The sequence below is a fragment of the Ranitomeya imitator genome, chromosome 4, assembly GCF_032444005.1.
Source record: "Ranitomeya imitator isolate aRanImi1 chromosome 4, aRanImi1.pri, whole genome shotgun sequence".
NCBI lineage: Eukaryota > Metazoa > Chordata > Amphibia > Anura > Dendrobatidae > Ranitomeya > Ranitomeya imitator.
Genome location: NC_091285.1, coordinates 246440744 through 246463366, shown reverse-complemented (window position 1 = coordinate 246463366; position 22623 = coordinate 246440744). Strand labels below are relative to the sequence as shown.

The following is a 22623-nucleotide window of genomic DNA, read 5'->3' as shown; positions in this document are numbered from 1 at the left end:
CCCCCCTTATACTTACCGAGCCTCCCGGGGTCCGTCCGTCTTCTTTCCTGGGCGCCGCCATGTTCCAAAATGGCGGGCGCATGCGCAGTGCGCCCGCCGAATCTGCCGGCCGGCAGATTCGTTCCAATGTGAATTTTGATCACTGTGATAAAACCTATCGCAGTGATCAAAATAAAAAAAACAGTAAATGACCCCCCCCCTTTGTCCCCCATAGGTAGGGACAATAATAAAATAAAGAATTTTTTTTTTCCACTAAGGTTGGAGTTAGAACTAGGGTTAGGGGTAGGGTTAGCGTAGGGTTTCGGTATGTGCACACGTATTCTGGTCCTCTGCGGATTTTTCCGCAGCGGATTTGATAAATCCACAGTGCTAAACCGCTGCGGATTTACCGCGGTTTTTCTGCGCATTTCACTGCGGTTTTACAACTGCGATTTTCTATTGGAGTAGTTGTAAAACCGCTGTGGAATCCGCAGAAAGAAGTGACATGCTGCGGAATGTAAACCCCTGCGTTTCCGTGCAGTTTTTCCGCAGCATGTGTACAGCGATTTTTGTTTCCCATAGGTTTACATTGAAATGTAAACTCATGGGAAACTGCTGCGGATCCGCAGCGTTTTACGCAGCGTGTGCACATACCTTTAGAATTAGGCTATGTGCACACGGTGCGGATTTGGCTGCGGATCCGCAGCGGAATGGCTGCTGCGGATCCGCAGCAGTGTTCCATCAGGTTTACAGTACCATGTAAACATATGGAAAACCAAATCCGCTGTGCCCATGGTGCGGAAAATACCGCGCGGAAACGCTGCGTTGTATTTTCCGCAGCATGTCAATTCTTTGTGCGGATTCCGCAGCGTTTTACACCTGATCCTCAATAGGAATCCGCAGGTGAAATCCGCACAAAAAAACACTGGAAATCCGAGGTAAATCCGCAGGTAAAACGTAGTGCCTTTTACCCGCGGATTTTTCAAAAATAGTGCGGAAAAATCTCACACGAATCCGCAACGTGGGCACATAGCCTTAGGGTTAGGGTTGGGTTGGAATTAGGGTTGTGGTTAGGGCTAGGGGTGTGTTGTGGTTAGGGTTGTGGTTAGGGTTACGGCTACAGTTGGGATTAGGGTTAGGGGTGTGTTGGGGTTAGTGTTGGCGTTAGAATTGAGGGGTTTCCACTGTTTAGGCACATCAGGGGGTCTCCAAACGCAACATGGCGCCACCATTGATTCCAGCCAATCTTTTATTCAAAAAGTCAAATGGTGCTCCCTCCCTTCCGAGCCCCGACGTGTGCCCAAACAGTGGTTTACCCCCACATATGGGGTACCAGCATAGTCAGGACAAACTGCGCAACAATTACTGGGGTCCAGTTTCTCCTGTTACCCTTGAGAAAATAAAAAATTGCTTGCTAAAACATCATTTTTGAGGAAAGAAAAATTATTTTTTATTTTCACGGCTCTGCGTTGTATACGTCTATGAAGCACTTGGGGGTTCAAAGTGCTCACCACATATCTAGATAAGTTCCTTTCGGGGTCTAGTTTCCAAAATGGGGTCACTTGTGGGGGGTTTCTACTGTTTAGCCACATCAGGGGCTCTGCAAACGCAACGTGACGCCCGTAGAGCATTCCAAAACTTCACTACTTCACTTCCGAGCCCCGGCATGTGCCCAAACAGTAGTTTACCCCCACATATGGGGTATCACCATACTCAGGAGAAACTGGACAACAAATATTGGGGTCAAATTTCTCAGGTTACCCTTGGGAAAATAAAAAATTGCGGGCTAAAAAATCATTTTTGAGAAAAGAAAATTTTTTTTTTATTTTCATGGCTCTGTGTTATAAACTTCTGTGAAGCACTTGAGGGTTCAAAGTGCTCACCACACATCTAGATTAGTTCCTTTGGGGGTCTAGTTTCCAAAATGGGGTCATTTGTGGGGGCTCTCCAAACGCGACATGGTGTCCGCTAATGATTGGAGCTAATTTTCCATTTAAAAAGCCAAATGGCGTGCCTTCCCTTCCGAGCCCTGCCGTGCGCCCAGGGCTGCCACTAGAAATTTCGGGGCCCCATACTGGCAAAATTTTCGGGGCCCCCTTGAAACTCCGCCCAGGCTCCACCCCAGCCCCGCCTCCAGGCTCCACCCCACGAACTGTCCACAGTCCCACCGCTCTCTCTTGGAAAAACTCCACTTCTCACCTATCACACATTGACAGTTCCCATCACCAGATCACACATATAGCCGGCAGCTTTTGTTTTGGCCAAAAGATTTTTTAAGCCGCCACCACAACAAGGTAGACACTTTTGGCCGGGCCCTACTCTACTGTAACCTACTAAATATTTGTTAAAATATGCAATACAATTTAGGTATATTTTTATTTATTTTTCAATTTTTAAAATGACCTATAATACTACATACAAGGAACAAATACCACAGCACTATGACCAGATGACATATTACCACCACAGTGATCGAATAATATAAAATACAAGGAACAAATACCGCTACACCATGACCAGACCGCATATAACCACAAATGACTGAATACTACAATACTGATCAGTAATAAAAAAAAAAAAACACAATACTATCACCATCAGTGCCATTATACACAGGAGATCTGTAATTAGTAAGCAGTGTCTGTGTACAGGTAATACAGTGATCACTGGTGACATTGTACACAGGACCTCTGTATAGAGTATACAGTGTATAGTGTCAGTGTATAGGTAACACTGACTCACCAGTGACGTCTCTAGGTGAAGTCCTTCATCTTTCATCCAGCACAGACCGCCATCACTTCATCCAGCCAGGACTCGTCTCTGCAGGAAATAAAACAGTTATCTCGAGTTCCGCTTGTAGAACACATTACTTAATTTTCCCAACTTCTACATTACACCACATGAAGAAGGCAACATAGTATCACTCTACACAGTAACAGGACCGCCCCCCCATTTAAAACAGTATACTCAAAAAATAAAATAAATACATCACTGCAATAATAATATCCCTTAATTAGCCCCTATGGTAATATTCGCCATCCTTGCCCCCGTGTGTCTCATTCCAGGCTCCAGCCATATGTTCTCCCATCCTGCCCTCATGAGTATCCATTCTGCCCCATATGATCTCCCCATCCTGCCCCATCTGTCTCCATCGTATCCATCCTGCCCCATCTGTCTCCATTCTGCCCCATCTGTTTCCAATCCTGCCCCATCTCTGTCCAGCACTCTGCCCCATCTCTGTCCAGCACTCTGCCCCATCTCTGTCCAGCACTCTGCCCCATCTCTGTCCAGCACTCTGCCCCATCTCTGTCCAGCACTCTGCCCCATCTCTGTCCAGCACTCTGCCCCGTGTCCAGCTTTCTGCCCCCCATGTGTCCAGCTTTCTGCCCCCCCCCTGTGTCCAGCTTTCTGCCCCCCCTGTGTCCAGCTTTCTGCCCCCCCCCTGTGTCCAGCTTTCTGCCCCCCCCTGTGTCCAGCTTTCTGCCCCCCCCCTGTGTCCAGCTTTCTGCCCCCCTCCTGTGTCCAGCTTTCTGCCCCCCCGTGTCCAGCTTTCTGCCCCCCCCTGTGTCCAGCTTTCTGCCCCCTCTGTGTCCAGCTTTCTGCCCCCTCTGTGTCCAGCTTTCTGCCCCCCCGTGTCCAGCTTTACTGCCCCCTCTGTGTCCAGCTTTACTGCCCCCTCTGTGTCCAGCTTTACTGCCCCCTCTGTGTCCAGCCTTCTGCCCCCCCTGTGTCCAGCTTTACTGCCCCCCTGTGTCCAGCCTTCTGCCCCCGTGTCCAGCTTTACTGCCCCCTCTGTGTCCAGCCTTCTGCCCCCCCTGTGTCCAGCTTTCTGCCCCCCCCCTGTGTCCAGCTTTCTGCCCCCCCCGTGTCCAGCTTTCTGCCCCCCCTCCTGTGTCCAGCTTTCTGCCCCCCCGTGTCCAGCTTTCTGCCCCCCCCTGTGTCCAGCTTTCTGCCCCCTCTGTGTCCAGCTTTCTGCCCCCCCGTGTCCAGCTTTACTGCCCCCTCTGTGTCCAGCTTTACTGCCCCCTCTGTGTCCAGCTTTACTGCCCCCTCTGTGTCCAGCCTTCTGCCCCCCCTGTGTCCAGCTTTACTGCCCCCCTGTGTCCAGCCTTCTGCCCCCGTGTCCAGCTTTACTGCCCCCTCTGTGTCCAGCCTTCTGCCCCCCGTGTCCAGCTTTACTGCCCCCTCTGTGTCCAGCCTTGTGCCCCCCCTGTGTCCAGCTTTACTGCCCCCCTGTGTCCAGCCTTCTGCCCCCCCTGTGTCCAGCTTTACTGCCCCCTCTGTGTCCAGCTTTACTGCCCCCTCTGTGTCCAGCCTTCTGCCCCCCCCTGTGTCCAGCTTTACTGCCCCCGTGTCCAGCCTTCTGCCCCCCCTGTGTCCAGCTTTACTGCCCCCTCTGTGTCCAGCCTTCTGCCCCCCCGTGTCCAGCGCCCTTCTGCCCCCGTGTCCAGCTTTACTGCCCCCTCTGTGTCCAGCTTTACTGCCCCCTCTGTGTCCAGCCTTCTGCCCCCCTGTGTCCAGCTTTACTGCCCCCCCTGTGTCCAGCCTTCTGACCCCCCTGTGTCCAGCTTTACTGCCCCCTCTGTGTCCAGCTTTACTGCCCCCTCTGTGTCCAGCCTTCTGCCCCCCCCTGTGTCCAGCTTTACTGCCCCCCTGTGTCCAGCCTTCTGCCCCCCGTGTCCAGCTTTACTGCCCCCCTGTGTCCAGTGGCCTTCTGCCCCCTCTGTGTCCAGCTTTACTGCCCCCCTGTGTCCAGCCTTCTGCCCCCCCTGTGTCCAGCCTTCTGCCCCCCTGTGTCCAGCTTTACTGCCCCCCTGTGTCCAGCGGCCTTCTTCCCCCCCTGTGTCCAGCTTTACTGACCCCTCTGTGTCCAGCCTTCTGCCCCCCCTGTGTCCAGCTTTACTGCCCCCTCTGTGTCCGGCCTTCTGCCCCCCTGTGTCCAGTGGCCTTCTGTCCCCCGTGTCCAGCTTTACTGCCCCCCCTGTGTCCAGCTTTACTGCCCCCTCTGTGTCCAGCCTTCTGCCCCCCGTGTCCAGCGGCCTTCTGCCCCCTCTGTGTCCAGCTTTACTGCCCCCTCTGTGTCCAGCCTTCTGTCCCCCCCCCCCCCCCCCGGATCGCCGCTCTCAATAGAAAAAAAAAAAAAGTTCTGCTTACCTGCCGCGCTCCTGATCTCTCCACGCAGCTGCACCTGCACGCTGCGGCTGGCGGCTGTTAACTATTGACGTGCGGGCGCGGGCCCGCATGTCAATAGCGTATAGCTGCAGCGCCGGCCGCCGCTAAGGGCCCGATTCAGCCTGCGGCTGCCGGTAGGGGCCCGGTGAGCAGGTAAGAGGGGGCCCGATGCGGGCCCCCTCTGCTCACCGGGCCCCATACGCCAGTCACTTCTGTAATGCCCTGATGGCGGCCCTGCGTGCGCCCAAACAGTGGTTTACCCCCACATATGGGGTATCTGCGTACTCAAGACAAACTGGACAACAACATTTATGGTCCAATTTCTCCTATTACCGTTGGCAAAATAGGAAATTCCAGGGGCTCTGCAAACGCAACGTGACGCCCGCAGAGCATTCCATCAAAGTCTGCATTTCAAAACGTCACTACTTCACTTCCGAGCCCCGGCATGTGCCCAAACAGTAGTTTACCCCCACATATGGGGTATCACCGTACTCAGGAGAAACTGGACAACAAACATTGGGGTCAAATTTCTCCTGTTACCCTTGGGAAAATTGAAAAATTCTGGGCTAAATAATCATTTTTGAGGAAAGAAAAATTATTTTTTATTTTCATGGCTCTGCATTATAAACTTCTGTGAAGCACCTGGGGGTTTAAAGTGCTCAGTATGCATCTAGATAAGTTCCTTGGGGGGTCTAGTTTCCAAAATGGGGTCACTTGTGGGGGAGCTCCAATGCATAGGCACACAGGGGCTCTCCAAACGCGACATGGTGTCCGCTAAAAATTGGAGCTAATTTTCCATTCAAAAAGTCAAAAGGCGCGCCTTCCCTTCCGAGCCCTGCCGTGTGCCCAAACAGTGGTTTACCCCCACATATGAGGTATCGGCGTACTCGGGAGAAATTGCCCAACAAATTTTAGGATCCATTTTATCCTATTGCCCATGTGAAAATGAAAAAATTGAGCCGAAAAGAAATTTTTTGTGAAAAAAAAGTACTTTTTCATTTTTACGGATCAATTTGTGAAACACCTGGGGCTTTAAAGTGCTCACTATGCATCTAGATAAGTTCCTTGGGGCGTCTAGTTTCCAAAATGGGGTCACGTGTGGGGGAGCTCCAATTTTTTGGCACACGGGGGCTCTCCAAATGTGACATGGTGTCCGCTAAAGAGTGCAGCCAATTTTTCATTCAAAAAGTCAAATGGCGCTCCTTCCCTTCCAAGCCCTGCCGTGCGCCCAAACAGTGGTTTACCCCCACATATGAAGTATCAGCGAACTCACGATAAATTGGACAACAACTTTCGTGGTTCAGTTTCTCCTTTAACCATTGAGAAAATAAAAAAATTGTTGCTGAAAGATCATTTTTGTGACTAAAAAGTTAAATGTTCATTTTTTCCTTCCATGTTGCTTCTGCTGCTGTGAAGCACCTGAAGGGTTAATAAACTTCTTGAATGTGGTTTTGTGCACCTTGAGGGGTGCAGTTTTTAGAATGGTGTCACTTTTGGGTATTTTCAGCCATATAGACCCCTCAAACTGACTTCAAATGTGAGGTGGTCCCTAAAAAAATGGTTTTGTAAATTTCGTTGTAAAAATGAGAAATCGCTGGTCAAATTTTAACCCTTATAACTTCCTAGCAAAAAAAAATTTTGTTTCCAAAATTGTGCTGATGTAAAGTAGACATGTGAGAAATGTTATTTATTAACTATTTTGTGTCACATAACTCTCTGGTTTAACAGAATAAAAATTAAAAATGTGAAAATTGCGAAATTTTCGCCAAATTTCCGTTTTTATCACAAATAAACACAGAATTTATTGACCTAAATTTACCACTAACATGAAGCCCAATATGTCACGAAAAAACATTCTCAGAACCGCTAGGATCCATTGAAGCGTTCCTGAGTTATTACCTCATAAAGGGACACTGGTCAGAATTGCAAAAAACGGCAAGGTCTTTAAGGTCAAAATAGGCTGGGTCATGAAGGGGTTAACTTCTGGTAGTTGTTTTCCATTCATTCCTTTCCTCCTGTAGACTGGGTATCACATCCCGCTGTCTGCCACCAGTGTAACCGGGTCTGCCGTGCTGGAGTACCTCTTTCAGTACCTCCCCGTGTTTCAGGAGGTCCACTCTGCCCAGGGGCGCAGCCTATGGACTGATGCATTAGGGACATGAATCTCACCTGGAACCTATTATACATACATATAACTGCAGAACATATTCTTGGTGCGGTGGGGTTCCGAAACACTGTATAATGGCCACATATGATGCTCCATACTGTATAATGGCCCCACATGATGCTGCGTACAGTATAATGGCCACACATGATGCTCAATACTGTATAATGTCCACACATGACGATGCCAGTGTACAGTCGGGGCTGTAGATGTGTCCTAGCAGCTCTTCTTACAATGCAGGCAAAGATTTCACCACCTGTCGCTGTCCACACTGCTGCCTAACAGATCCTGCACATTGCAATGTAACCCAGCTCTGCAAACTCTGCATGCACTCAGACAACACCACTATCTACTGGCTCCACTCCATAACTGCTGTAGTATATAAAGGATACATATATGTATATACTGTGCCTATGACTAACTGGATTGCTCTGCAATACTGCCGCCACTACTCCTGGTTATAATGCCTTGTACTGTAAGCAGGTCCAGCTGCATGAATGTGTGCAGTGTACACACACACACACACACACACACACACACACACACACACACACACGGAGGGGGTGTGGCCTCTTACAGGGGGCGTGTCAGCTGCTTCTCCTGCTGGCTGTGCGGGACTGCGGGGCACAGCCTCAAAATCGGTACAGTACCGCAGTATGAGGGACGGTTGGGAGCTATGCTCATAGTAACAGCTAGCCGTTAGTGGTTGTAACCATGGATACCTAAGTTACCACAATGCTCTGCGCACATCGACATTGTGAATCAGAAAAACTATACTACATTTCTAACAGGAACTACTACACATTGGGATAGGATCTTAGAGATAGGAATATCCCTTTAAAGGGACACTGTCACCTGAATTTGGAGGGAACAATCTTCAGCCATGGAGGCGGGGTTTTGGGGTTTTTGATTCACCCTTTCCTTACCCGCTGGCTGCATGCTGGCTGCAATATTGGATTGAAGTTCATTCTCTGTCCTCCATAGTACACGCCTGCGCAAAGCAAGATTACCTTGCACAGGCGTGTACTATGGTGGACAGAGAATGAACTTCAATCCAATATTGCAGCCAGCGGGTAAGGAAAGGGTGAATCAAAAACCCCGCCCCTATGGCTGAAGATTGTTCCCTCCAAATTCAGGTGACAGTGTCCCTTTAAAGGTGTGTTCCTCCATAACATCTTGAAAGCTTGGGAAGTATATTTTAATGTAAAGTGATTTGGGTCATTGAAAAACCACAACGTGCCCCACAGAAAACAAACCCTCTTAAGGCTACATGGGCAGAACGGTAAAACAATGCAAACAAAGTTAGGAATGGACCTGTCAGACTCGCAAGGAAACAGTGACAGACAGTCCATAGCAACCAATCACTTTACCAAACCGTTCCCAATACTGAGAGCTGTGAGCTTCCTATTTTCTATAGTCACTATCATCAATCTCCCCAAATGTAACTTTATAGTCACCCCAAATAACAGCTTATCAAGCAAACTGGCACTTGCCAGCAGAAAAGATGGCAGCAAGAGCGGAACTTAACGTTTCTGCGCATCCTCCGCCTCTTCTGGTAGGGGCGTGCCTTAGCAGGAAGTCACGTGCCACCGAGTGTCACGGGGAAGCAGGCGGGCGGGGTCAGTGGTCATCCATCGGTTGCTGTGATGGCGACAACTACCGAAACCATTTCCCCGGAATGGGAGTTTGATCGCTTTGATGACGGTTCTCAGAGTAAGCATGTGACCGCGGCGGGCAGCCGGGTATGACCCCGTGGTGTGGGTGTACACAGAGCCATGCAGGGTGTGATGACTGCTGCTCCATGCCACCAGCTGCTTTCTGCAAAGAGTTGCGGAGCTTCCACTTCGCTTTTGTCCTCTGCTGCTATGTGAGGTGGGGTCAAAGTGACCACCTGGAGTGTAATAATGTGGGGGGGGGGGGGGTCAAGTGACCACCTGGAGTGTAATACTGTGGGAGGGTCAAGTGACCACCTGGAGTGTAATACTGTGGGGGGGGGGGGGTCAAGTGACCACCTGGAGTGTAATACTGTGGGAGGGTCAAGTGACCACCTGGAGTGTAATATTGTGGGGGGGTCAAGTGACCACCTGGAGTGTAATATTGTGGGGGGGGGTCAAGTGACCACCTGGAGTGTAATACTGTGGGAGGGTCAAGTGACCACCTGGAGTGTAATATTGTGGGAGGATCAAGTGCCCACCTGGAGTGTAATAATGTGGGAGGGTCAAGTGACCACCTGGAGTGTAATACTGTGGGAGGATCAAGTGCCCACCTGGAGTGTAATAATGTGGGAGGGCCATTGACCACCTGGAGTGTAATAATGTGGGAGGGTCAAGTGACCACCTGGAGTGTAATAATGTGGGAGGGTCAAGTGACCACCTGGAGTGAAATAATGTGGGGTGTCAAGTGACCACCTGGAGTGTAATAATGTGGGAGGGTCATTGACCACCTGGAGTGTAATACTGTGGGGGGTCAAGTGACCACCTGGAGTGTAATAATGTGGGAGGGTCAAGTGACCACCTGGAGTGTAATAATGTGGGGTGTCAAGTGACCACCTGGAGTGTAATACTGTGGGAGGGTCAAGTGACCACCTGGTGTGTAATACTGTGGGAGGGTCATTGACCACCTGGAGTGTAATACTGTGGGGGGTCAAGTGACCACCTGGTGTGTAATAATGTGGGAGGGTCAAGTGACCACCTGGAGTGTAATAATGTGGGGTGTCAAGTGACCACCTGGAGTGTAATACTGTGGGGGGGTCAAGTGACCACCTGGAGTGTAATACTGTGGGGGGGTCAAGTGACCACCTGGAGTGTAATACTGTTGGAGGGTCAAGTGACCACCTGGTGTGTAATACTGTGGGAGGGTCATTGACCACCTGGAGTGTAATACTGTGGGAGGATCAAGTGACCACCTGGTGTGTAATACTGTGGGAGGGTCAAGTGACCACCTGGTGTGTAATACTGTGGGAGGATCAAGTGCCCACCTGGAGTGTAATAATGTGGGAGGGCCATTGACCACCTGGAGTGTAATAATGTGGGAGGGTCAAGTGACCACCTGGAGTGTAATAATGTGGGGTGTCAAGTGACCACCTGGAGTGTAATAATGTGGGAGGGTCATTGACCACCTGGAGTGTAATACTGTGGGGGGTCAAGTGACCACCTGGAGTGTAATACTGTGGGGGGGTCAAGTGACCACCTGGAGTGTAATACTGTGGGGGGGTCAAGTGACCACCTGGAGTGTAATACTGTGGGAGGGTCAAGTGACCACCTGGTGTGTAATACTGTGGGAGGGTCATTGACCACCTGGAGTGTAATACTGTGGGAGGATCAAGTGACCACCTGGTGTGTAATACTGTGGGAGGGTCAAGTGACCACCTGGTGTGTAATACTGTGGGAGGGTCATTGACCACCTGGAGTGTAATAATGTGGGAGGTCAAGTGACCACCTGGAGTGTAATAATGTGGAAGGTCAAGTGACTGCCTGGAGTGTAATAATGTGGGGTGTCGTGTGGCCGCGTGGAGTGTAATAATGTGGGGTGTCGTGTGGCCGCCTGGCGTGTGGTAAAATGCAGCATCATTGCACTCTTCTATGGCTTCTGTGGTCTGGATACATGTGCAGTGTTCCTTTACAGCTGTCACTCTCTATACTCGTGATTGTTTGTGTGCACAGTATTCCCGTTACCTTCCATACCGGTGATTGGCTGTTCACGCACAGTATTCCCGTTACCTTCCATACTGGTGATTGGCTGTGTGCGCACAGTATTCCCGTTACCTTCCATACCGGTGATTGGCTGTTCACGCACAGTATTCCCGTTACCTTCCATACCGGTGATTGGCTGTGTGCGCACAGTATTCCCGTTACCTTCCATACCGGTGATTGGCTGTGTGCGCACAGTATTCCCGTTACCTTCCATACTGGTGATTGGCTGTGTGCGCACAGTATTCCTGTTACCTTCCATACCGGTGATTGGCTGTGTGCGCACAGTATTCCTGTTACCTTCCATACTGGTGATTGGCTGTGTGCGCACAGTATTACTGTTACCTTCCATACCGGTGATTGGCTGTTCACGCACAGTATTCCCGTTACCTTCCATACTGGTGATTGGCTGTGTGTGCACAGTATTCCTGTTACCTTCCATACCGGTGATTGGCTGTGTGTGCACAGTATTCCTGTTACCTTCCATACCGGTGATGGGCTGTGTGCACAGTATTCCTGTTACCTTCCATACCGGTGATGGGCTGTGTGCACAGTATTCCTGTTACCTTCCATACCGGTGATAGGTTGTGTGCACAGTATTCCCGTTACCTTCCATACCGGTGATGGGCTGTGTGCACAGTATTCCCGTTACCTTCCATACCGGTGATTGGCTGTGTGTGCACAGTATTCCCGTTACCTTCCATACCGGTGATTGGCTGTTCGCGCACAGTATTCCCGTTACTTTCCATACCGGTGATGGGCAGTGTGCGCACAGTATTCCCGTTACCTTCCATACCGGTGATGGGCAGTGTGCGCACAGTATTCCCGTTACCTTCCATACCGGTGATGGGCTGTGTGCACAGTATTCCCGTTACCTTCCATACCGGTGATTGGCTGTGGGCGCACAGTATTCCTGTTACCTTCCATACCGGTGATTGGCTGTGTGTGCACAGTATTCCCGTTACCTTCCATACCGGTGATTGGCTGTGGGCGCACAGTATTCCCGTTACTTTCCATACCGGTGATTGGCTGTGTGTGCACAGTATTCCTGTTACCTTCCATACCGGTGATTGGCTGTGTGTGCACAGTATTCCCGTTACCTTCCATACCGGTGATTGGCTGTTCGCGCACAGTATTCCCGTTACTTTCCATACCGGTGATGGGCAGTGTGCGCACAGTATTCCCGTTACCTTCCATACCGGTGATGGGCAGTGTGCGCACAGTATTCCCGTTACCTTCCATACCGGTGATGGGCTGTGTGCACAGTATTCCCGTTACCTTCCATACCGGTGATTGGCTGTGGGCGCACAGTATTCCTGTTACCTTCCATACCGGTGATTGGCTGTGTGTGCACAGTATTCCCGTTACCTTCCATACCGGTGATTGGCTGTGGGCGCACAGTATTCCCGTTACTTTCCATACCGGTGATTGGCTGTGTGTGCACAGTATTCCTGTTACCTTCCATACCGGTGATTGGCTGTGTGTGCACAGTATTCCTGTTACCTTCCATACCGGTGATTGGCTGTGGGCGCACAGTATTCCTGTTACCTTCCATACCGGTGATTGGCTGTGTGCGCACAGTATTCCCGTTACTCTCCATACCGGTGATTGGCTGTGTGCACAGTATTCCTGTTACCTTCCATACCAGAAGCTGCATGGCTGAGATCACATGAGACACAGGAGTGTGATACTGAGCGTTCCCAATGCTGTGTGTTCTTCCTCTTTGGCAGCTGCTCTTCCCGGTGAATAGGAGTCACATTGAATGGATTTAGAGGGGAGAATTGAATTACTGAATGGACAGACATGGTAGCAATCAGTGAGGCCTTCAAAGGGACGTCTTTGTGTAGAGCGCAATTGTGAAAAGAGTATAGATAACGTGCTGCTTATTCCTTGGTTTTACAAATTTTAAAGTTACTTAGGAACTTATATCTTGTGAAATCGCCATACACCCTCTGCGGAGAAAAGTCATCAGATCTTCAAATCGGCTGCTTATCCTTTCTCCATTGACTTCAAACATGATATATAGGACTTTGTATGTTCTCCTCGTGTTTGCGTGGATTTCCTCCCACACTCCACAGACATACTGATAGGGAATCTAGATTGTGAGCCCAAATGTGGACAGTACCAATATTGTCAGTAAAGTGCTGTGGAATTAATGGCGTTATGTGAGTACTATACAGTGGGTGCGGAAAGTATTCAGACCCTTTGAAATTTTTCACTCTTTTGTTTCATTGCAACCATTTGGTAAATTCAAAAAGTAATTTTTTTCCCTTGACAGCACACCTGAGAGAGGGGAACGGCCCAATCAGGACAGGAACCCTACTGAAAATAGGACGATACCTCTCCGTCGCTTCAGTTGGGTTTCCTGTCTTGACAGGGACCCTTGTGCTGAACATGGTGGAATATTTTTTATCTACTTACCCACTCCCTTCCCTTTTTATCTACTTACCCACTCCTTTGCATGTTTTAGCGCTCAAGTGTGCTGCCTTATTTACTTAACTATATACGAGTTGGCGACTCTAGGTTCAGCACCTGTTCACACTTAGTCTATGTTTGGATGTGACGGTCAGTCTTTTGAAATGTATTCTTTAGCCTTTTGACTGAGCACTCCGCCTCCTAGTCACAGGTGTTTTAATTACAGCAGGTCCATTACCCCTCCATAGAGAGAGAGAATTTTAGTCTAGGAAGAGGTTTCACATGTACCCATTCAGATGGAGACGTTTATTCTAAGCGAGGAAAGGCAAGTTTAGGACCTGGTATAAGAGAGATGCCGTAAAGTGGCTACCAGGTACACATAAAATTGGCCATTTTTATGCGCTAAACGCTCTCATTTTTCATATTTCTAGTGCAGTAACGCAGTTCAATTTTCGTGTTTCATGTTTGCATGTTTTAGCGCTGCAGTGTGCGGCCTTATTTATTTGACTATATATGAGTTGGCGACTCTAGGTTCAGCACCTGTTCACACTGAGTCTATGTTTGGATGTGACGGTCAGTCATTTGAAATGAATGCGGCCAAGTACAGAGATATCCTGAATGAAAACCTCTTCCAGAATTCTCTGGACCTCATACTTAGCCGAAGGATCACCTTCCAACAAGACAATGACCCCAAGCACACAGCTAAATTAACAAAAGAGTGGCTTCAGAACAACTCTGTGATATTCTTGACTGGCCCAGCCAGGGCCTTGACCTAAACCCAATTGAGCATCTCTGGAGAGACCTGAAAATGGCTGTCCACCAACGTTCACCATCCAACCTGACAGTACTGGAGAGGATCTGCAAGGAAGAATGCAGTGGATCCCCAAATCCAGGTGTGAAAAACTTGTTGCATCATTCCCAAGAAGACTCATTGCTGTACTAGCTCAAAAGGATGCTTCTACTCAATACTGAGCAAAGAGTCTGAAGGCTTATCACCATGTGATATTTCAGTTTTTCTTTTTTAATAAATTTTCAAAAATATCTACATTTGTTTTTTTCAGTCAAGATGGGATGCAGACTGTACATTAACCCCTTCATGACCCAGCCTATTTTGACCTTAATGACCTGGCCGTTTTTTGCAATTCTGACCAGTGTCCCTTTATGAGGTAATAACTCAGGAACGCTTCAACGGATCCTAGCGATTCTGAGATTGTTTTTTCGTGACATATTGGGCTTCATGTTAGTGGTAAATTTAGGTCAATAAATTATGCGTTTATTTGTGATAAAAACGGAAATTTGGCGAAAATGTTGAAAATTTTGCAATTTTCACAATTTGAATTTTTATTCTGTTAAACCAGAGAGTTATGTGACACATAATAGTTAATAAATAACATTTCCCACATGTATGCTTTACATAAGCACAATTTTGGAAACAAAATTTTTTTTTGCTAGGAAGTTATAAGGGTTAAAATTTGACCAGCGATTTCTCATTTTTACAACGAAATTTACAAAACCATTTTTTTTAGGGACCACCTCACATTTGAAGTCAGTTTACTGGGTCTATATGGCTGAAAATACCCAAAAGTGACACCATTCTAAAAACTTCACCCCTCAAGGTGCACAAAACCACATTCAAGAAGTTTATTAACCCTTCAGGTGCTTCACAGCAGCAGAAGCAACATGGAAGGAAAAAATGAACATTTAACTTTTTAGTCACAAAAATTATCTTTTAGCAACAATTTTTTTGATTTCACAATGGTAAAAGGAGAAACTGAACCACAAAAGTTGTTGTCCAATTTGTCCTGAGTACGCTGATACCTCATATGTAGGGGTAAACCACTGTTTGGGCACATGGTAAGGCTCGGAAGGGAAGGAGCGCCATTTGACTTATTGAATGAAAAATTATCTCCATCGTTAGCGGACACGTTTGGAGAGCCCCCGTGTGCCTAAAAATTGGAGCTCCCCCACAAGTGACCCCATTTTGGAAACTAGACCCCCAAAGGAACTTATCTAGATGCCTAGTGAGCACTTTAAACCCTCAGGTGCTTCACAAATTGATCTGTAAAAATGAAAAAGTACTTTTTTTCACAAAAAATTTCTTTTCGCCTCAATTTTTTCATTTTCACATGGGAAATAGGATAAAATGAATCCTAAAATTTGTTGAGCAATTTCTCCCGAGTACGCCGATACCTCATATGTGGGGGTAAGCCAATGTTTGGGCACACGGCAGGGCTCGGAAGGGAAGGCGCGCCATTTGACTTTTTGAATGGAAAATTAGCTCCAATTGTTAGCGGACACCATGTCGCGTTTGGAGAGCCCCTGTGTGCCTAAACATTGGAGATCCCCCACAAATGACCCCATTTTGGAAACTAGACCCCCAAAGAAACTAATCTAGATGCATATTGAGCACTTTAAACCCCCAGGTGCTTCACAGAAGTTTATAACGCAGAGCCATGAAAATAAAAAATAACTTTTCTTTCCTCAAAAATGATTTTTTAGCCTGGAATTTCCTATTTTGCCAAGGGTAATAGGAGAAATTGGACCCCAAATGTTGTTGTCCAGTTTGTCCTGAGTACGCTGATACCCCATATGTGGTTGTAAACCACTGTTTGGGCGCACGGCAGGGCTCGGAAGGGAAGGCACGCCATTTGGCTTTTTAAATGGAAAATTAGCTCCAATCATTAGCGGACACCATGTCACGTTTGGAGAGCCCCTGTGTGCCTAAACATTGGAGATCCCCCACAAATGACCCCATTTTGGAAACTAGACCCCCAAAGGAACTAATCTAGATGTGTGGTGAGGACTTTGAACCCCCAAGTGCTTCACAGAAGTTTATAACGCAGAGCCATGAAAATAAAATAAAAAATTATTTTCTCAAAAGTGATATTTTAGCCTGAAATTTTTTATTTTCCCAAGGGTAACAGGAGAAATTTGACCCCAATGTTTGTTGTCCAGTTTCTCCTGAGTACGGTGATACCCCATATGTGGGGGTAAACTACTGTTTGGGCACATGCCGGGGCTCGGAAGTGAAGTAGTGACGTTTTGAAATGCAGACTTTGATGGAATGCTCTGCGGGCGTCACGTTGCGTTTGCAGAGCCCCTGGTGTGCCTAAAACCCCCCACAAGTGACCCCATTTTAGAAACTAGACCCCGAAAGGAACTTATCTAGATATGTGGTGAGCACTTTGAACCCCCAAGTGCTTCACAGACGTTTACAACGCAGAGCCGTGAAAATAAAAAATCATTTTTCTTTCCTCAAAAATGATGTTTTAGCAAGCATTTTTTTTATTTTCACAAGGGTAACAGGAGAAATTGGACCCCAGTAATTGTTGCGCAGTTTGTCCTGAGTATGCTGGTACCCCATATGTGGGGGTAAACCACTGTTTGGGCACACGTCGGGGCTCGGAAGTGAGGGAGCACCATTTGACTTTTTGAATACAAGATTGGCTGGAATCAATGGTGGCGCCATGTTGCGTTTGGAGACCCCTGATGTGCCTAAACAGTGGAAACCCCTCAATTCTACCTCCAACACTAACCCCAACACACCCCTAACCCTAATCCCAACTGTAGCCATAACCCTAATCACAACCCTAACCCCAACACACCCCTAACCACCCCTAACCACAACCCTAACCTCAACACACCCCTAACCCTAACCACAACCCTAATTCCAGCCCTAACCCTAAGGCTATGTGCCCACGTTGTGGATTCGTGTGAGATTTTTTAGCATCATTTTTGAAAAATCCGCGGGTAAAAGGCACTGCGTTTTACCTGCGGATTTACCGTGGATTTCCAGTGTTTTTTGTGCGGATTTCACCTGCGGATTCCTATTGAGGAACAGGTGTAAAACGCTGCGGAATCCGCACAAAGAATTGACATGCTGCGTGGTATTTTCCGCACCATGGGCACAGCGGATTTGGTTTTCCATAGGTTTACATGGTACTGTAAACCTGATGGAACACTGCAGTGAATCCGCAGCGGCCAATCCGCTGCGGATCCGCAGCCAAATCCGCACAGTGTGCACATAGCCTAATTCTAAAGGTATGTGCGCACACTGCGGAAAACACTGCGGATCCGCAGCTGTTTCCCATGAGTTTACAGTTCAATGGAAACCTATGGGAAACAAAATCGATGTACACATGCTGCAGAAAAACTGCACGGAAACGCAGCGGTTTACATTCCGCAGCATGTCGCTTCTTTCTGCGGATTCCGCAGCGGTTTTACAACTGCTCCTATAGAAAATCGCAGTTGTAAAACCGCAGCGAAATGCGCAGAAAAACCGCGGTAAATCTGCCATAAATCCGCAGCGGTTTAGCACTGCGGATTTATCAAATCCGCAGTGGAAAAATCCGCAGAGGACCAGAATACGTGTGCACATACCAAAACCCTAACCCTAACCCTAGTTCTTACCCCAACCTTAGTGGAAGAAAAAAAAAATCTTTATTTTTTTGTTATTGTCCCTACCTATGAGGGTGACAAAGGGGGGGGGGGGGGTCTGTTGTGAATTCTGTTGTTGAACTCCCTCCTGTGGTCGTGAATGGTACTTCGGCGAGTTCTGTCCATGGACTCCCTCTGGTGGCTGTGACTGAAGCTGCTGCTTCTGAGGTTCTTTGCACAGGTGATGTGGTTTATCCTTTGGTTGGCTGCTCTATTTAACTCCACTCAAATCGTTACTCCATGCCAGCTGTCAATGTTCCTGTGCTGGTTCAGTTCTTGGATCTTTCTGGAGACCTGTCTCTTCCTGCAAGAAGCTAAGTCCCCGTTTGTTATTTTCTGTTCATGGTTTTCTAGTCCAGCTTGCTTTCTTGATTTTGTCTTGCTAGCTGGAAGCTCTGGGATGCAGGGTGGCGCCTCCGCACCGTGAGTCGGTGCGGGGGTCTTTTTGCACACTCTGCGTGGTCTTTTGTAGTTTTTGTGCTGACCGCAAAGATACCTTTCCTATCCTCTGTCTATTTAGTTAGTCTGGCCTCCCTTTGCTATACCTGTTTCATTTCTGTGTTTGTGACTTTCATCTTAACTCACAGTTAATATTTGTGGGGAAATTTCTCTGAGGCAAGGTAGGCTTTCTTTTCTGTCTCTAGGGCTAGCTAGTTCTTAGGCTGTGCCGAGGCGTCTAGGCCTGTTAGGTACGCTCCACGGCTATTTCTAGTGTGTGTGATAGGATTAGGGATTGCGGTCAGCAAAGTTCCCACTTCCCAGAGCTTGTCCTGTGAGTTTAACCATCAGGTCATTCCTGGTGCTCCTAACCACCAGGTCATAACAGGGGTCATTCAGTTTTTTTTTTTTTTTTTGATCACTGTGAAACGAATCTGCCGGCCGGCAGATTCGGCGGGTGCACTGCGCATTCGCCCACCATTTTGGAAGATGGCGGCGCCCAGGAAAGAAGAAGGACGGACCACGGGAGGCTCGGTAAGTATGATGGGGTGGGGGGAGCACGGGGGGGGGTGTGGATCGGAGCATGGGGGGGGTAAATCGGAGCACGGGGGTGGATCGGAGCATGGGGGGTCGGATCGGAGCACGGGGGGGTGGATTGGAGCACCGGGGGTGGATCGGACTGCAGGGGGGGTAGTTGGAGCACGGGGGTGGGATTGGAGTACGGGGGTGAATGGACAAGAGCACGGGGGGGAGCGGACAGGAGGACGGAGGGGAGCGGAGCAGTGTAAAGGACAGATCGGTGGCTTGGGGGGGCGATCGGTGGGGTGGGGTGGGGGCACATCAGTGTTTCCAGCCATGGCCGATGATATTGCAGCATCGGCCATGGCTGGATTGTGATATTTCACCAGTTATAATAGGTGAAATATTACAAATCGCTCTGATTGGCAGTTTCACTTTCAACAGCCAATCAGAGCGATCGTAGCCACGGGGTGATGAAGCCACCCCCCATGGGCTAAACTACCACTCCCCCTGTCCCTGCAGATCGGGTGAAATGGGAGTTAACCCTTTCACCGGATCTGCAGGGACGCGATCATTCTGTGACACAGCATACGCGTCACAGGTCGGATTGGCACCGACTTTCATGACGCATACGCTGTGTCACAGGTCGGGAAGGGGTTAAGGAGAAAAAAAAATAACTTTTTTGAATTTACCAAATGGCTGCAGTAAAACAGAGTGAAAAATGTAAAGGGGTCTGAATATTTTCCGTACCCACTGTAAATTGGGTGAAATCGGCTACCTTATGCTTGTGTAACACTTTCATATTTCACTGTGAGTTTTCTATAAAAAATCTGCAGGATCGCAGAAAAATCTGATCTTTGCTGTGATGCAGAAGTTCATAACAGGAAACCTCTGTAACTGTGCTGACCTGATGAAACAGTCCCCCATATCCTCATTTCCCAGTGACCTCAGCATTTTACTACAGTAGAAGGTCCAGTCTACTGCATGTCCTTATCACATCGCCTTGTCACCTTTAGAAATCTGCATGCCAATGACATTTTCAGAAATGAGGGCTGTACTTTCCTGCCTTGAAATCTTTTCTGTTTTTATTTATAACTAGTTGGCCCGTGTGAAATTTTCGCACATTGGTTGTCGGGGGGGGGGGCGCAGGCAATTTCAGGAAAATCAAGCTGGTCAAATGTAAATGTATTTAATGAGATGAACACAGAGAGGTATGTGTCTCACTGACATTTTGCAAGCCGGCAAGAAAATCTCGCCATACGGATGTCACACGCGAGAGAATCGCACCCTCGCACTGCACACGGATGACATACAGATCACTGTTCAGGGAACATTTCTGCGATTCTCGTCCGTGTAAAATGGACCAATTTTTTTCATACGTTGTGTGTGACTCCAGCCTAAAGTAGATCCCCCAACATTAAACATAATGATATTTTACTTAATGATCAGAAGGGGTCTGATTGTCAGGACCTTGCAAAAGAACAGGGGAGCAGCATTTTTTCCTCTCCACAGCAGCACTGCCATCTATCTGCAGTATAGGGAAGTGCAACACAGCCCTATGTATGTGAATGGAGCAGCTCCTTGTACAGCAGTGCCACTTTGACAGTAAAATTGATGGAGAATTGACCCCATAACTGAGCGTATTTACACCATTGTATAATAATTGGGAATATCCCTTTAAATAAAAGTAATATTTGCAGATTATTTTACCCTTTTTTCCCCCTACGGTTGAATTTTTTTTTTTTTTCAAAATAAAAAAGATTTTTTATTTTCACGGCTCTGCGTTAAAAACTGTAGTGAAACGCTTGGGGGCTCAAAGTTCTCACAACACATCTAGATAAGTTCCTTGGGGAGTCTAGTTTCCAATATGGGGTCACTTTTGGGGCTTTCTACTGTTTAGTTACATCAGGGGCTCTGCAAATGCAACGTGATGCCTGCAGACCAATCCATCTAAGTCTGCATTCCAAACGGTGTTCCTTCCCTTCTGTGCTCTGCCATGCACCCAAACGGTGGTTTCCCCCACCCCCCCCACATATGGGGTATCGGCGTACTCGGGATAAATTGGACAACAACTTTTGGGGACCAGTTTCTCCTGTTACCCTTGGGAAAATACAAAACTGGGGGCTAAAATATAATTTTTGTGGGAAAAAAAAAGGATTTTTTATTTTTACGGCTCTGCGTTATAAACTGTAGTGAAACACTTGGAGGTTCACAGTTCTCGCAACACATCTAGATAAGTTCCTTAGGGGGTCTGCTTTCCAAAATGGTGTCACTTGTGGGGGGTTTCAATGTTTAGGCACATCAGGGGCTCTCCAAACGCAACATAGTGTCATATCTCAATTCCAGTCAATTTTGCATTGAAAAGTCAAATGGCGTTCCTTCTATTCCGAGCTCTGCCATGCGCCCAAACAGTGGTTTACCCCCACATATGGGGTATCGGTGTACTCAGGACAAATTGCACAACAACTTTTTGGGGTCCAATTTCTTCTGGTACCCTTGGGAAAATAAAAAAATTGGGGGCGAAAAGATCATTTTTGTGAACAAATATGATTTTTTATTTTTACGGCTCTGCATTATAAACTTCTGTGAAGCACTTGGTGGGTCAAAGTACTCACCACACAACTAGATAAGTTCCTTAGGGGTCTACTTTCCAAAATGGTGTCACTTGTGGGGGGTTTCAATGTTTAGGTACATCAGGGGCTCTCCAAATGCGACATGGCATCCGATCTCAATTCCAGTCAATTTTGCATTGAAAAGTCAAACGGCACTCCTTCTCTTCCGATCTCTGCCATGCGCCCAAACAGTGGTTTACCCCCACATATGGGGTATCGGTGTACTCAGGACAAATTGTACAACAACATTTGGGGTCCAATTTCTCCTGTTACCCATGGTAAAATAAAACAATGACAGAGCTCAGAAGGGAAGGAGTGCCGTTTTACTTTTTCAACGCAAAATTGGCTGGAATTGAGATCGGATGCCATGTCGCGTTTGGAGGCTCCCTGATGTGCCTAAACAGTGGAAACCCCCACAAGTGACACCATTTTGGAAACTAGTCCCCCCCCACCAAGGAACTTATCTAGATGTGTGGTGAGCACTTTGAACCCCCAAGTGCTTCACAGAAGCTTATAACGTAGAACCGTAGAAATTAAAAATCATATTTTTTCACAAAAATGATCTTTTTGCCCCATTTTTTAATTTTCCCAAGGGTAACAGGAGAAATTAGACCCCAAAAGTTGTTGTGCAATGCGTCCCCCCCCCCATAAGTAACCCCATTTTACGAACTACACCTCTCAATTAATTCATCTAGGGGTGCAGTGATCATATTGACCCCATGGGTGTGTCACAGAATTTTATACCATTGGGTAGTGAGGGCAAAATAGCTACATGTTTACCACCAAAATTTAGTTGTGGCCAAAGATTTTACATTTTCACACAAGTGGGAAAAATTGCAAAAAAATGTATCCCAAAATTTCTAATGAACGTGGTAATACCCCATATGTGGCTGTACAGTGCTACTTGTGAGACACGGAGCATTATTTGCTTATTCGAGTGAATGGGTCTGTGTACATGTCATTGTGTTTCCACGGACCGTGTGTCCATGAGCGAAACACGCTGACATGTCCATTTTTTAATGTCAGCACGTGCCATAAAACGTCCCGCACTCGTGCATACATATAACACACAGATGTCATCTATGTGACACATATAAGCGCTGGGGAAGAAGCATTACAGTAAGCGCTGTTCCCCAGCGCCGGGTGCTACACAAGGCTCTCCTCAGTCTTCCCTGCTCTGCCAGCGATCGTCGCGATC

General features: G+C 47.8%; 1 protein-coding gene across 1 annotated transcript in view; it reads left to right on the top strand.

Annotated features, from left to right (window-relative positions):
• The first annotated feature begins 8906 nt into the window (after positions 1-8906).
• Positions 8907-22623, top strand: part of WASHC4 (WASH complex subunit 4) — a 178439-nt gene continuing 164722 nt past the window's right edge. The window contains exon 1 of the mRNA XM_069764473.1: positions 8907-9028. Within this exon, the coding sequence (XP_069620574.1) occupies positions 8962-9028 (67 nt within the window). The 5' untranslated portion in view covers positions 8907-8961. The remainder of the gene's footprint in view (positions 9029-22623) is intronic.